This window comes from Alligator sinensis, unplaced genomic scaffold (assembly GCF_000455745.1).
Source record: "Alligator sinensis unplaced genomic scaffold, ASM45574v1 scaffold642_1, whole genome shotgun sequence".
Taxonomy (NCBI): domain Eukaryota; kingdom Metazoa; phylum Chordata; order Crocodylia; family Alligatoridae; genus Alligator; species Alligator sinensis.
In genome coordinates, this window is record NW_005842289.1 from 642,494 (window position 1) to 654,995 (window position 12,502).

The 12,502-nt window shown below is 45.4% G+C and overlaps 1 protein-coding gene across 6 annotated transcripts in view; it reads right to left on the bottom strand.

Annotated features, from left to right (window-relative positions):
- The window catches only part of PLEKHG4 (pleckstrin homology and RhoGEF domain containing G4), a 195,833-nt gene that overhangs the window by 82,330 nt on the left and 101,001 nt on the right, over positions 1-12,502 (bottom strand). For all 6 annotated transcript variants that reach the window (XM_025209442.1, XM_025209441.1, XM_025209440.1 and 3 more), the window contains one exon: positions 10,921-11,069. In XM_025209442.1, the coding sequence (XP_025065227.1) occupies positions 10,921-11,069 (149 nt within the window). The remainder of the gene's footprint in view (positions 1-10,920; positions 11,070-12,502) is intronic.

Consider the following 12,502-nt stretch of genomic DNA (forward strand, 5'->3'; position numbering starts at 1 on the left):
CCTCCAATGTAAACGGCCGGGCCCTCCGCGTGCAAGCTCCCACGCCCCCCGACCCCATCCCTCACCACGGTTGCAGAGCCGGCCACGGAACTGTGCTCCAGCCGCATGCAAGACTCCCTCTCCCCTGGGCAGGCAGCCAGGCAGCATGTGCAGCCCACACATGGTGGGCACCACCACACTGCACCCCACATCGCTTGCCCGCAAAGCCTCCTGCAGAAGGGCACCCCTGCCCTCACCCCCTGGCCCTGCTCCCAGCTGTGGTGTGCTTCCTGGGGCAAAGAGCATGACTCCATGGTGGCAGCGCTTGCCTGCAAAGCCTGCATGCAGCCGCCGCCACCCTGCACCACCGCGGAGCCGTGCAGCCAGTTGCGGGGCATGCTGCTGCATGGAAAGCCCCCCAGTTCCACCCCCTGGCTGGGCGGCACGTATGTGGCCCGCACACGGTGGTTGCTACCACACTGCCACTGCCACACCCTGCACAACTTGCCCACAAAGCTGTTCAGGTGGCCATGGGATGGTAGCGCAGGGTGCAGTGGCAGAGTTGAGGTGGCAGCCTCTGTGTGCGAACCCCCTTGTCAGGCTAGCTGGCACGTGTGTGGCCCATAGAGTGGCACACCTGCCCTTACTCCCTGGCCCTGGGAGTGGGCACAGGGGCACACTCCCCCGCTTCTTGATCTACTGCCCCAGCACCTTCCCTTCCCCCCACCCTGCCCCACCCCTTCCCCCCACACCCACTTACCTGCTGGGGTGGGTGTCAGTGTCTGTGTCTGTATGTTTCTGTCTGCATGTCTGTGTCTGGGAGTCTGGGGGTCTGTTGAAAGGGGCATCAGGAGGGCTGTTGAGACTGTCGGGGGGGAGTGTGAGGGGCGGGACTGTGAGGGGCCTTTAATTTTCACCACGGATTTTTGGGTTTTTAAATCAGAGAATTTGCAATTTTTAATCAGAGAAAACCAGGATCCCTGGTGACTACTACTGCAGATTATGAAATTAAACTCATGTGAGTGTGACTATCCAGACTGCAGTCACACCTCTGACTGTTAATCAGCTATCACCATTTCAACAAGTTATCCTATAAAATATAAAAGCACTTGAAGGTTTGACATCTGCTTAAAAAAAAAAAAATCACTAGTGACCCTTGAATGACCTCTGACAGAAAGCTCAAATGTTAAGGTTAGGATTGCTTCTTTACACATCAGCCCACATTGAAGGAAAGATCCAAATTTAAAGGCTCTAGGTGGGAGCACAGGAATCAATTAAGCATCTCATCTTTGCACCTTAGCCCTTGCTCTTTAGCACCTGGCAGCAGAATACTGTGTTCCAGTCTGGTCTGGGCCTGCTCATCCCTCATGAGTTTGATTAACTTGCAGTGCCATGTGACCACAAACCTCTACGCTGGCTGCCACTGCTGAGTCACATTGCTCCACTACACATTTGCCAAGACACTTTAACTAAATGGTGGCAAAGGTCAAAAACTCACCTGATCTTCCTGCTAAACACAGGTCTTTTCAATCTTACTCCACTTTGCCTCAAATCCCAGCGTCCTGTGGTCATATTAACTGCACCACAACTTCTCTGTGGCATCAAACTGGCACAGAGAAGGGAACACAAGATTGGAAGAGACCTTCTGGGCCATCCAGTCAGCCCCTAATGTCAGCAGTGACAACCACTTTCTTATCAGAAGCCCTACCACTCAGCAGCCAGGTTTTGATTCACCACATTGCCACTAGGCCCCCCTGAGCTGTTTCGGCATAGAAAGGCCAGCACTCTGGCAGCGTGTACAGATGGGATTCTGCGAAGATGTAGCCAGACTATGACTCACATTGCAGAGGACTCTCCCTTAACAGCTGGAGTGGAGGTCTGAGCATGCTGACCTCTGTCACTGAGAATGACCTGGCCAGAGATGATGATGACAATGGTGACAACAATGACAGGAGCAAAAACAATGGTAGGTCATCTCTGATACGCATCTTTATCAGACATCTTTCATAAATTAATACAATATATTACAGATTGGAACCGTGATTTATGAACACATTTCTATTCAGAACCAAAGTATGCACTTAACTTCATGCATGTGCCCAAGAACAGGCCCAAATCAGGGCTTTGGTTTCCTTGTGCATGTGGTCAGATTGACTGCTGCTTGACCAGCTAAATCCAAACTTTTCAAAAACAGAAACTGCTGCTGCTTGTTCCTTACTCCTGTGCAAGCCTAATCAGATTCAATGAGAGTTTTACCTGAGGACGAACTCAAGGGTCCGCCTCATTGCCATCATTTTCCATTCGTATCATGCCAAGTTTGTGCCAGGCATGTAACTGCATGATCACATGGTAATTTAAAAATATACATTATGGCAAAAGTAGCCCTAAATTGTTCAAGCAAGGTACTAGCTGTGCTATCTAGCTGTTTTTCCCCACAGATATTGCTTTTCATATAGAAGAGCTTGGAGTCCTCTGTTCTCCTGAGAGGAAATATTTCAGTCTTGGTACAGAGTTAAGAATATAGTCATTGTCACTATACATAACCTGAAGTGATTTTCAACCAGGATGAATTGAGATCCTTTCAGGGGTGCCACACAATTTTATCACTATTAGGTATGCAAACATAATCCACAAGATAAAACCAAAGATTTCAAATAGAAATCCATACTCTCAGTTCACAGCCACACAACCTTCATCAGATCTGGCCTTTGGCGGCCAATAAGAAGCCTCAAGAAGCAAATAAAACATACCCCCAAAAGCTCTGAAATTAGTTGCCTGCCTTTGCAAACTTCACTGTGTGCAACAGCAGCTCCACATAACACCCTAAGCTTGACATGACAATGGCTGTGCACTCCTTTGTGTACAGAGCAACAGGGTTTGTTTAACAGGGGTGTATTCACTTTTCACTGGGCATAACACATCATGCAAACAGAGAACTAGTTAGACTGAGGAGAAAATGAAAACCTGGCACAAAGGTATATGTATAGACTGAAATGTCATTGTGTGCTTCTTGCATTTTGTCTTACACTGGTACAACTCATAAGAATGTGAAGGAGTAAAATCGTGTGCTCATTACTAAGAACTCAGAATACCTAACATGTTTTACTATCTTCCAAAGCCCAAATGATAGCAGGTGTCTTTTTTATGTCATTTTATCTCATGTCAAGTGATCCTGGTCAAATTCTGGGGCTGTTATGAGGATTTCAATGCAACCTTTACTTCCGTTTCAGGAAAATTTGTTTATGGGAATTTGCCAGAATAAAAAAAACCCTAAGAACACTTAGCTCTCAAAAGCCAAAAATGTCATGGGCTCCATTAAGAGGGTCTACTGAGGAAGAGACTTGTATGTGACCAGTGATTTACATTTCCAAAGAGCTGTACAAACCTCAGCTAATTAATCAATTAGTTGGACAGCTCTCCCTACAGGAACGCTGCACAAGGAATCTTAATTCTGGCATTCCCTACCTTGTGATTGCTTGACTTCGCAACCCTAACATTTCCTGACTGCAGTTCATTGGATGTACTTCCTAAATAATGTGGCCATTGTCATGTGGGGTGCCCATATAAAAGCAAATGCATGCATTTCTACAACAAAGAAGGGGAAGTCAGAAGAGACAAGACAATATCCTTAAGCATTAGTCAAAGAGTTTGCTAATGAGAGAAGCCTTGCCCTGTGTTCTGAATGCCAACAAATGTGATCTTGGACAAATCACCACAAGCACCAGTGCCTGTGAGTATCAGCTGATCTCAGCTATCTCCTGCTGAGTAGAGAGAGAGAGGAGATGCCAAAACTCATTAGTTGGGTCCCAAACCACATAGTGGCTTTAGAGAATAAGCCCAACACCTGTGAACTGTACCTATTGGTGCTGTGCATGAACCAGGTATTATAATCCCTTTGACCATCTTAAATACCTTCACTCTCTGCTTGGGACCAACCTCCAAAATATCCTTATTGCATAGACTTCAAGGCTGGAAGCACAGCTGTGCTGCTACCCAGCATGGCCACAGGTAGTGGACAGTGGAATGACCTTCAGGGAAGGTTAGCTGAGAAACATGCCGAGGTAACTCTGACGAATAAGCAGTCATGGACCAAGCAGTGGCAGCACCACCAGGGTGTGGAAATGAATCTGGACAGCAGATGGCAATGCTCTCCCTCCTGAAAAGCCACATATATCTTCTGATGGGGCTCTGATACAGTGAGTACAGGTCGCCACTATAACAAGCCTGTCCAGCCCCCAGCCATGGATCTTACAAGTCTTCAATGAAGGAGCAGATGGAAGAAGATTTTAGAATCTCAATGGCTGCAAAGGTGGATGAAGGCTGCAGCAGAATAAGATCTCCAATTGTCTTGGCCTCCTTGCCATTGGATCAAGATCCCGTTCTGTCAAGAACCATGTGGAAGCTGCTGTCAGCTTTCCAGGATTATGACTATCAATTTTGGGGATCGTATGCCCTAAGCAGTATGGACACTTTGTCATCCACATGGCTATTAAGCATACAGATCTGCACATATATATGCCCATGAAATGGAAGACCCAGGTTCTAGTCCCTGCCCCCTTCACATACAAGGATTTTAACCCTGCATTTCTTAGCATGGTGCATTAACCGCTAGGACACATATTAAGCACTGCCCAGTCACCTCTCCAGCCCTCCTTTTGAAGCTTGCCCCTGAAGAGTCAAGAAAGGGAGAAGATATATGTGGCCAGGAGGAAGAGAGTAAGCTAGAGGATGTCTAGCTCAATGAGATGGATCCCTCACTGGAAGGGAACAGATCCTGAGTTTTAGCCTAGAACCTGCTCCCACTGGTGCAGAAAGTTACCCAATTCTCTCTATCCAGTAAACATTAAGCGCAAGACACTTTGGCTCCTCTTCCCTCAATGTGCAATTTGGGACTTTTGCACATGTTTATGGAGCTGTGTAGGCACAGTAGCCATATGGATGCTTACATGTTCACAATGCACACAGAGTACGATTGCAAACTATGCATAAGTGCCATCTTTAGAATGAATGTGGCTAGAAAACTGCCATTTGGGCATGTAAAATGAAACATGAAGGCTTCTGGAAGGTGCTGGCTAGGTTCAGTGACCTCAAGCTACTCCATGATAGGATGACCGCCCACAGTCCTTTGCAATGGATCAGAGACAGGCCCATTTACCATCCATGCTGGTGTCAAGCAGGGCTGCGTCACTGCCCCAACACTTGTCTCGTTTATCTTGCTGTGATTTTGATTCTCATCCGTGACTGTTTTCCTCCCGGAATTGGGGTTGAGTACCGAATGGATGGTCAGCTTGTCAATCTGCAGCACCTTCACAGCAAACTGAAAGTTACCAAGACTGGCATCACTGACCTTCAGTACACTGACGGCTGTGTTATCCTTGCGCATGATGAGACCAATCTGTAGTCTACCCTTGACCTTTTTTCAGGTGCCTATCATAGCCTGGGACTCTCCCTTAAAATTGGGAAGACCAAGGTGTTCCATCAGCTTGCCCCAGCACAAGCTGCCCCCCCCCCGAATTCCCATTGATGGAGAACCCCAGGAAAACATTGAGCATTTCCCATACCTTGGCAGCCACCTCTCCCAGTGAATCAGTCAGCCTTGATGTAAAAATCGAACATAAGATTCTCTGTGCCAGTGCATCCTTCAGAAAGCTGCTTTGCCGTGTCTTTACCAACTGAGAGCAGCACTCTTTGATGAGAACTGTCTTGCTCAGGAAGCCGAGAAATGGCAGAGGAGGAAGGAAAGTGTACAACATCCTGGCCAACAGCTGTGCTCCCCCCCCCCAGGCAGCACCTGTCATATCTGTGAAAAAGCTTCCAGAGCACGGATTGAACTCTTCAGCCATCTAAAAACTCACCAATAATCCCACTCCCTCAGACATCATCCTCATACTGAGGGATAGACACAACCAGTGAAGAGAGAAGAGATAACAAAGAGTTAAAACTGGGAACCACAACATGGCAAAGGTAGTTCAGGAACATTCATGGCTGGGCTCAGACATCTGCAATTCAATCAGTTGAAACCTGGGTGATGATTCTTCAAGTTTTGCCTGAAAAACACAGGCTCACATACCACAACATATTCTTCTCATTTCAGCAGGGCCTCCTACATGGATGCTTTCTCTATCCATTTTCATGGCAAACCGCTTACACTTCTGGTTTAGCAAATCAGTTAGAAGCCCCCAGGTCAGAATCAAAGACAAGGGGACTGTTCTAAGTGCTATGAGCCACTCAGAGGCCGCATCTACATGAGACACTTACTACACAGTAGCTTGTTACTACTGCACAGAAGCATTGCTGGGCATGAACAGTGACATGATACTACTGTGCAGTAGTCACAAGCTACTACTCAGTAAGCATCACTAGGCAATCATGCCGGGATGCTACTGCACGGTAATGCTGATTACTCCACAGTCTTTTAGTACTTGGTTAAGCAAGTACTAAATGACTGCACAGTAACAACTGCACAGTGAATGGCTCGTGTAGACACACCCCGAATGGTGTATGATTTGCTAGAGGGAGAAGGAAGGACCAAAAAGAGCCAAAGCTAATATAAGAGGGGAAAGTCTCATTACTAAGAATGACTGAAGGGAGTTTTGTTTGCAGTGCACTCCCCAGAAGGGGCTTGCCAGAAAATATTCTGTGACAGGGAGCCCAAACTTGCCTCCTTCCCAGGACAGACATGAGCTCCTGGGTAGTTTAGTGAAGAAGTCATTAAACTGCAGCAAGACATTAACTGTTTTCCGCTAGGTTTGTTTTCTCTATCATCTTACTTTATCTGAGTTGAATTTTCAATCACACACAGCTGCAAATTAGCAAGGGGTGTTAGATGTCCAGAGCCAAAAAGTGTGCTAGGAGTGTTCTTTGTAAAAGGTTTGCTGGACATGGCTCTATATTCATTCTGTACAAGACACAGGTGGCCTCTCATCCATGTAACCCCAGAGGGAATGACTTGACTGGATCAGCATTTTCTTTTTAAATCAATCCTTATCAATGAATTATTCAAATGACACATTCAACTTAAAAGCCACACATTAGTCAGAAGTGTTCCACCTATTATTGGTACAACCACCAAAAAGCACTTTTCCCACAAGTTATGAGAGAATACTGTTATTTTTTTCCCCATTGTTTCTCTGTGTCTTTGACAACAGCCTGCACAAAGTCAGACTCCTTGTTTCCCTGGTCTAGCTATTAGCAAACACTCACCTTCCCCTGACTCTATCAGGCTTTCATGCCACAATAGGAGAGAGAGCAATATTAAAAATAGGAAAATGTGACTCAAGTGACAAAAATTGGCAGGGGAGTGAAGGGGTTTGAAGATAAAAGGAAAAACAGTGTTGAACTCTTATTTTACAAATAATTAAAATCCAAGTCTATTTAAATGCAAACAAAGAAGTTGCCACACTGATAAAATGATACAATTCAGAACCTCAATGCCAGGAAATGCAGAAGTGAAGGTCAAGTGCGCAGATGTGATTCAGTGCCTTTGTTGTCCCCAAATGTCAGCCACCAAATGTTGCCCTTTTGTTCCACTGTAAAACTGCAGCTATTCCAGTGCAAGTTTTATAGGCATGCTGGTAAACATGCAAGTTTTTATCTACCCTGCTCTGAAACTGAGTGGGGTCTGATAAACCCCGCACTGAGTTTGCAAAATGAGGCTTGTGGTTTTAAAGCCAGAAATACTTATCATCATCAAATTAATTCTAAGAAAAGGCACTGAAGTGGCTGTGCATGTACATGGAGGGTATCCAGAAGGGACTAAAACTACCCCAACTTTTACAGGGTTCCCTGGCAGAGGAACTAGTGGGGTTCCCCTCTTTGAAGGGATTAGGATACAGGCAGCAGTGAGTTAAGGATGGGAGTGGAACCACAGGAATTCCTTGGTACTCTGTTGTACCACAGGAATACATAAGAGGTGTGGACAGCTACTTTAGCCCACCCACTATGGGCATTTATACACATACTTTTTTCCAGCGACACATTGGATATTCGCCAATTTGGAACAGACTCAATTAATGGAGTCTGCTTCGTATGCAAACTGAGGCAAACTGCACTGCACCGCACGCAGTTGTATAAGCGGTGAAATGCGTGTCAGCGCACAGAAAATGGCAGCAGTGCACTTTTGAACTAAAGCACCTCCAAGGTGTTTTAGTTCAAAAGCATGCCACCACCATTTTCTCAGCGCTGACATGCATTTCATCGCTTATACGACTGCATGCGTCACAGCACTGGGTGCTTTTCAAAGCACCCGGTGCTGCAATGCATACATGTGTAAAAATGCCCTATGTGTATTACAGCTTCTGCAACCACTCCACAGTCTGGAAGGAGAGAGATGCCAACCCTCACCCACCTGTTGATGCTCAGCCAAATTTCTCAGGCTTGACAGTGCCATGAAGATCAGGCTCCAGGTGTGTATTTTCACTAACTTCAAGATATCCTGGATCCAACCCTTATAGAACAAACAAAACAAATATCTGCGGACCATACTCAGCAGGCCTATCTCAAACACTTGCAGCTTTGAGCAAGCAGAACAAGGTTTTTATCTCTAAAGCCAGCAGAAAGGCTCAGACTCCAGGAGGGCTCTGCCCAGATCAAGTTTCAAAGCCCAAAATTTCCCTGTAGCCCTGTCTGCAAGGAGTGTGGTTAAGACTTATTTTTTTAAATGGGGAAAGTACATTTTCTCCTATCCTCACTAAATTATGAAATGGCTAAACTCTCCACAGGCAATGCCTCTGTTAGATAGGCCTCTCTCAAAATTTTATTTGCACTGATCAGAGCAGTTTTCTTTACTGGATGCCTGCAACTGATTGCCAAACAGCACACTAGAAAGGTCATTAAACGTGATCTATAAGGTGTTCTTTTCCTTGTGTTACCCACTGGCTCTACCTCCCATTCCTGATTACTCTTCCCTCTCTACAGTCCCCACCAGCATGAGTTGCTGACTCTGGAATGCCACTCTGAAAGGATCACAGCCATCCACAACCTCTTCTTTCCCTTCTGTTCCTGGTTCACACAGAAATCCATATCCGCACCTGCAAGTGCCTGGTCTAACAGAAATCTCGCCTTTTGCATTGCCCACTCCAAATCAGCCAGTGTGGGCAGTGGTGGGCTGCTTTTCTCTATCCCTTTTCAGTCCTTTTTACCTCTCCCTCTCTCTCCCCACTGGAACAGCCCTGCATTTGGCTTCTCTCTCCATCCTCATTGTCCAACTCCTCCCTATCACCCTTTCTCCACTTCCAACTTCTAGTTCCCTGACCTTTTCTTCACAGTCTCCCACACTCATCCTCATTGGCTTCTATTCTGATGAGCCACTGAACCTTTTCTCACCATCACCTCTCGAATTCAACTTGAAGCCCTGGATCAAACCTCCAACTGGCCCAAAAGCCCTTAAGTTGGTTTTCCAACAAGTACTATTCTATCTTATGGAGTTCCCTCTCATTAACCATCATCTAGTCTCTCTTGTCTTAGCCCATGACCCCCAACCCCATGCCCTACCACTGAGCCTTTCTGTGACTTCCAGAGCATCAAACTTAATGATTTTTCATCACTCCCAGCCCTCTTCTTCCTGACCTCTCTTATCTTTCTTTAACTGATGTGGCTGCTGATTCTCTGTGCTACACTCTCCCCTATCCTTAACTTTGTTGCTCCACTCTCCCATTGCCAGGTAAGCCCTGCCAGCCCCCAAGCCTGGCATCCAATTCTTCCACTCTTGCTCTAGCACTGCAGAATGTGTTTAGCAGAAATCTCATGATCAGGCTGACTTCTACAACTACTAATTCATTCTGCAGTACCTTCATCTCTATTAGCCTCCCAGCTACACAACTCTGCTTCTCCCGCTTAATCAAAATGCATGTGTGCAACCTCAGCAGCTTTTTAGCCACCTGTGACTTGCTCAAAGCCTCCCATTCCTCTGTATCCACTTTGTCTCAACTTAGGATCATGTTGATTTCATCCAAGACAGACACTGATAAAATACAACATGACCTCCATCCCCAATTTAGCTCATCTGCTATTCCACAATCCCGTCCTATACTTCTCATGTACTTTTCCCCTGTCATAGATACAAACTGTGTTTGAAGCTTTTTACTACAAATTAGACTGCTCAGTCTTATGCACACTCACACTGCACCACTAAAAATCCCCTGACAGCTGTCTCCTCAGGCAAGGATGGTTTGATTGCTCAGCCTTAGACCCCTTATCAGATTATCCCCAAGTCCAATGAAAACAAGTAACAACATTGTGCCAAGTACACTTCCATATTGTGCCAGGAACAGTTTTAAAAGTATAACTTCTCTTTGGCAGATGTAAATCAAAGAGGCAGCTACTCAAACAGCACGTACAATTCCATGGAAGGAACATCATGCATGTGTGTGCAAACTATACCTGCACCTCGTTCCAACAAAAAATATGGCTTTTAATTCATACAGACCCCCCAAAAAAATTTCTCTCATTGTGAAAACTAATTCATACCCACCCCCCAAAAAAATTTCTCTCATTGTGAAAAAAATGGTAGGGATCATAGTATTGATTTAGCATATGAGCATTGTTGGCATCATCCATTAAGACTTGAGCTTTGTAAGAAGTTTGTGACATGCATTCATATGTGAGATCTGACCACCGCATAACCCTAGTTATGCCTCACACCAGAAACTGTCTGGTTTGGTTTTGGAAAGAAACTCAGTGTTGTCCAAAGGGATCTGCTGTAAAAGTCTATAAGAATTTGAAAGGGGGAGGGACCACCTTGGAAATGGGGGAAAATGTCAGGAAAAAAAGGAAAAAAAAAACAGCAAAAATTTAGGATGTGATGGATATCTTCCACAAATGGATCCCAGTACAGGAGAGCTGCTGTCAAACTGGCACTATTTGTGAGGAAAGCAAAAGAAGGGTTTCTGCCTACTTTGCTTCAACTTTATCTATTCCTTTTCTGCTCTCCCACAGGTTTACCTGTAGTCATCAGTGAGGGTTACACAGGACTCTTCCTTCCTCAGCTTAGCCAGGAGTGCGCCACCCTCCAGCTGTAGTTTGACCAGCCGTGTGTCATCAAGAACATTCTTCATTAACTGTCTGTAATTCCTCAACAAAACAGCAGCCTCCTGAGGAATTAGAGAAAGGTGGATATGGTTATTTAACTATTATAAAGTTTAAGACTGTAGCTGGGGAGGAGGGGAGGGACACATGGCAGGGGCGAAACACTCCCTGACCCCTCTGTGTACCTCACCCCCACCCTATAAGGACCCTTAAGGTAAGAGGAGAGCCAAGGTCCAGGAACCACTGAATCCTTGGCCTCTTTGCCAAAAAACATGTGATGTTCTTTTGTGATTCAGACTCTTGCCTTAATAAGCTAAGACTAGCCCAAATTAGTTCAATGGGTTTTTTTTTTTCTTGACAAGGAAAGTGAAGCCTTGTCTTCATTTTGCCACCCACAGTCAGCTCATGAGATCCCTTGTCTATAGGAGCCAGACCTTGCTGGACTCCCAGGTTATCTCTGATGGCATGTGTGCTTGTGTCTGCACATGTGCATGCAGAAGGAAGAAGGATCTGAGACAGTATCTTTAACTGATGCACTTTCTGAGGGGCACTCAATTGGCAGATTGGGCCTATACCAGCTACCAGTACACTGTCCCTATACCAAAAGCTTAGAAGCTTCCACTGCAAAGAAGTAAACCTGCATCTACACTGGCACTTTCCTCATGATGTCTTGCTGTGGCACTCGCTCAATACAGCAACTCCTGAAGTAGCAGCAATGGAACACAAGCACAGAGAGTGTCTTCATATTTTCAGTTTAGTGGTAAAAATGGTAATGGCTGCTCAATGCTAGAGGTACCACCATTGCTACCAGGCACAAAGCTTCTGAGGTGAGAACATTACCCTTGAGCCCAATCCTGCACTCTCAGTTGGAGGACAGGACACACTGCACTACATGACAACTAATTCTTCATGCACCTTGAAGATGCATTTAACTTTTGGTAACAGAAAGCTGCTATTGCAGTGGTTGGTATTGATGTAGAGATTTCTGCATCTGAAGATCTGTACTCAAGAGAAGAGAGAGACTTCAATAGCTGAATAGTGTCAAAACTGACAGGTCTTGTACAAACAAGATTTAGAAAAGGCTGAACAACACTCAGGATTTTATAGTTCTAGATGTCAACACTTGAGACAATAAATGTTTGGGGAGAAGCAACAGACAGAGTGCTGTAGTTAAAGAGTCTTTGCTTGGTAGCTGCCTTCTAGCACAGCTTAATTTTTCCTGCTCAAAGTCTGCTTCCATTTGATTGGTATGGTTAATTGAATTTTTAAGCTATTTAATGGTAACTGCAGAGAGAAAAATGTGTCCTGCTCTACATACCTTCCTTTTATCCTGGTTCTCCCCCTTCCCCACCTTTTTCTCTCTGTTCTTGGAAGATCAGACTTGGAAAGCAAGAGCTGTTCAGCACTTTTTTCTCTCCTATCAAAATCAATCTCATAAGTGAACTCATTTCTTCCAGATCTGCATCATGTTTGTCAGAAAGAACAATCCAATGACACT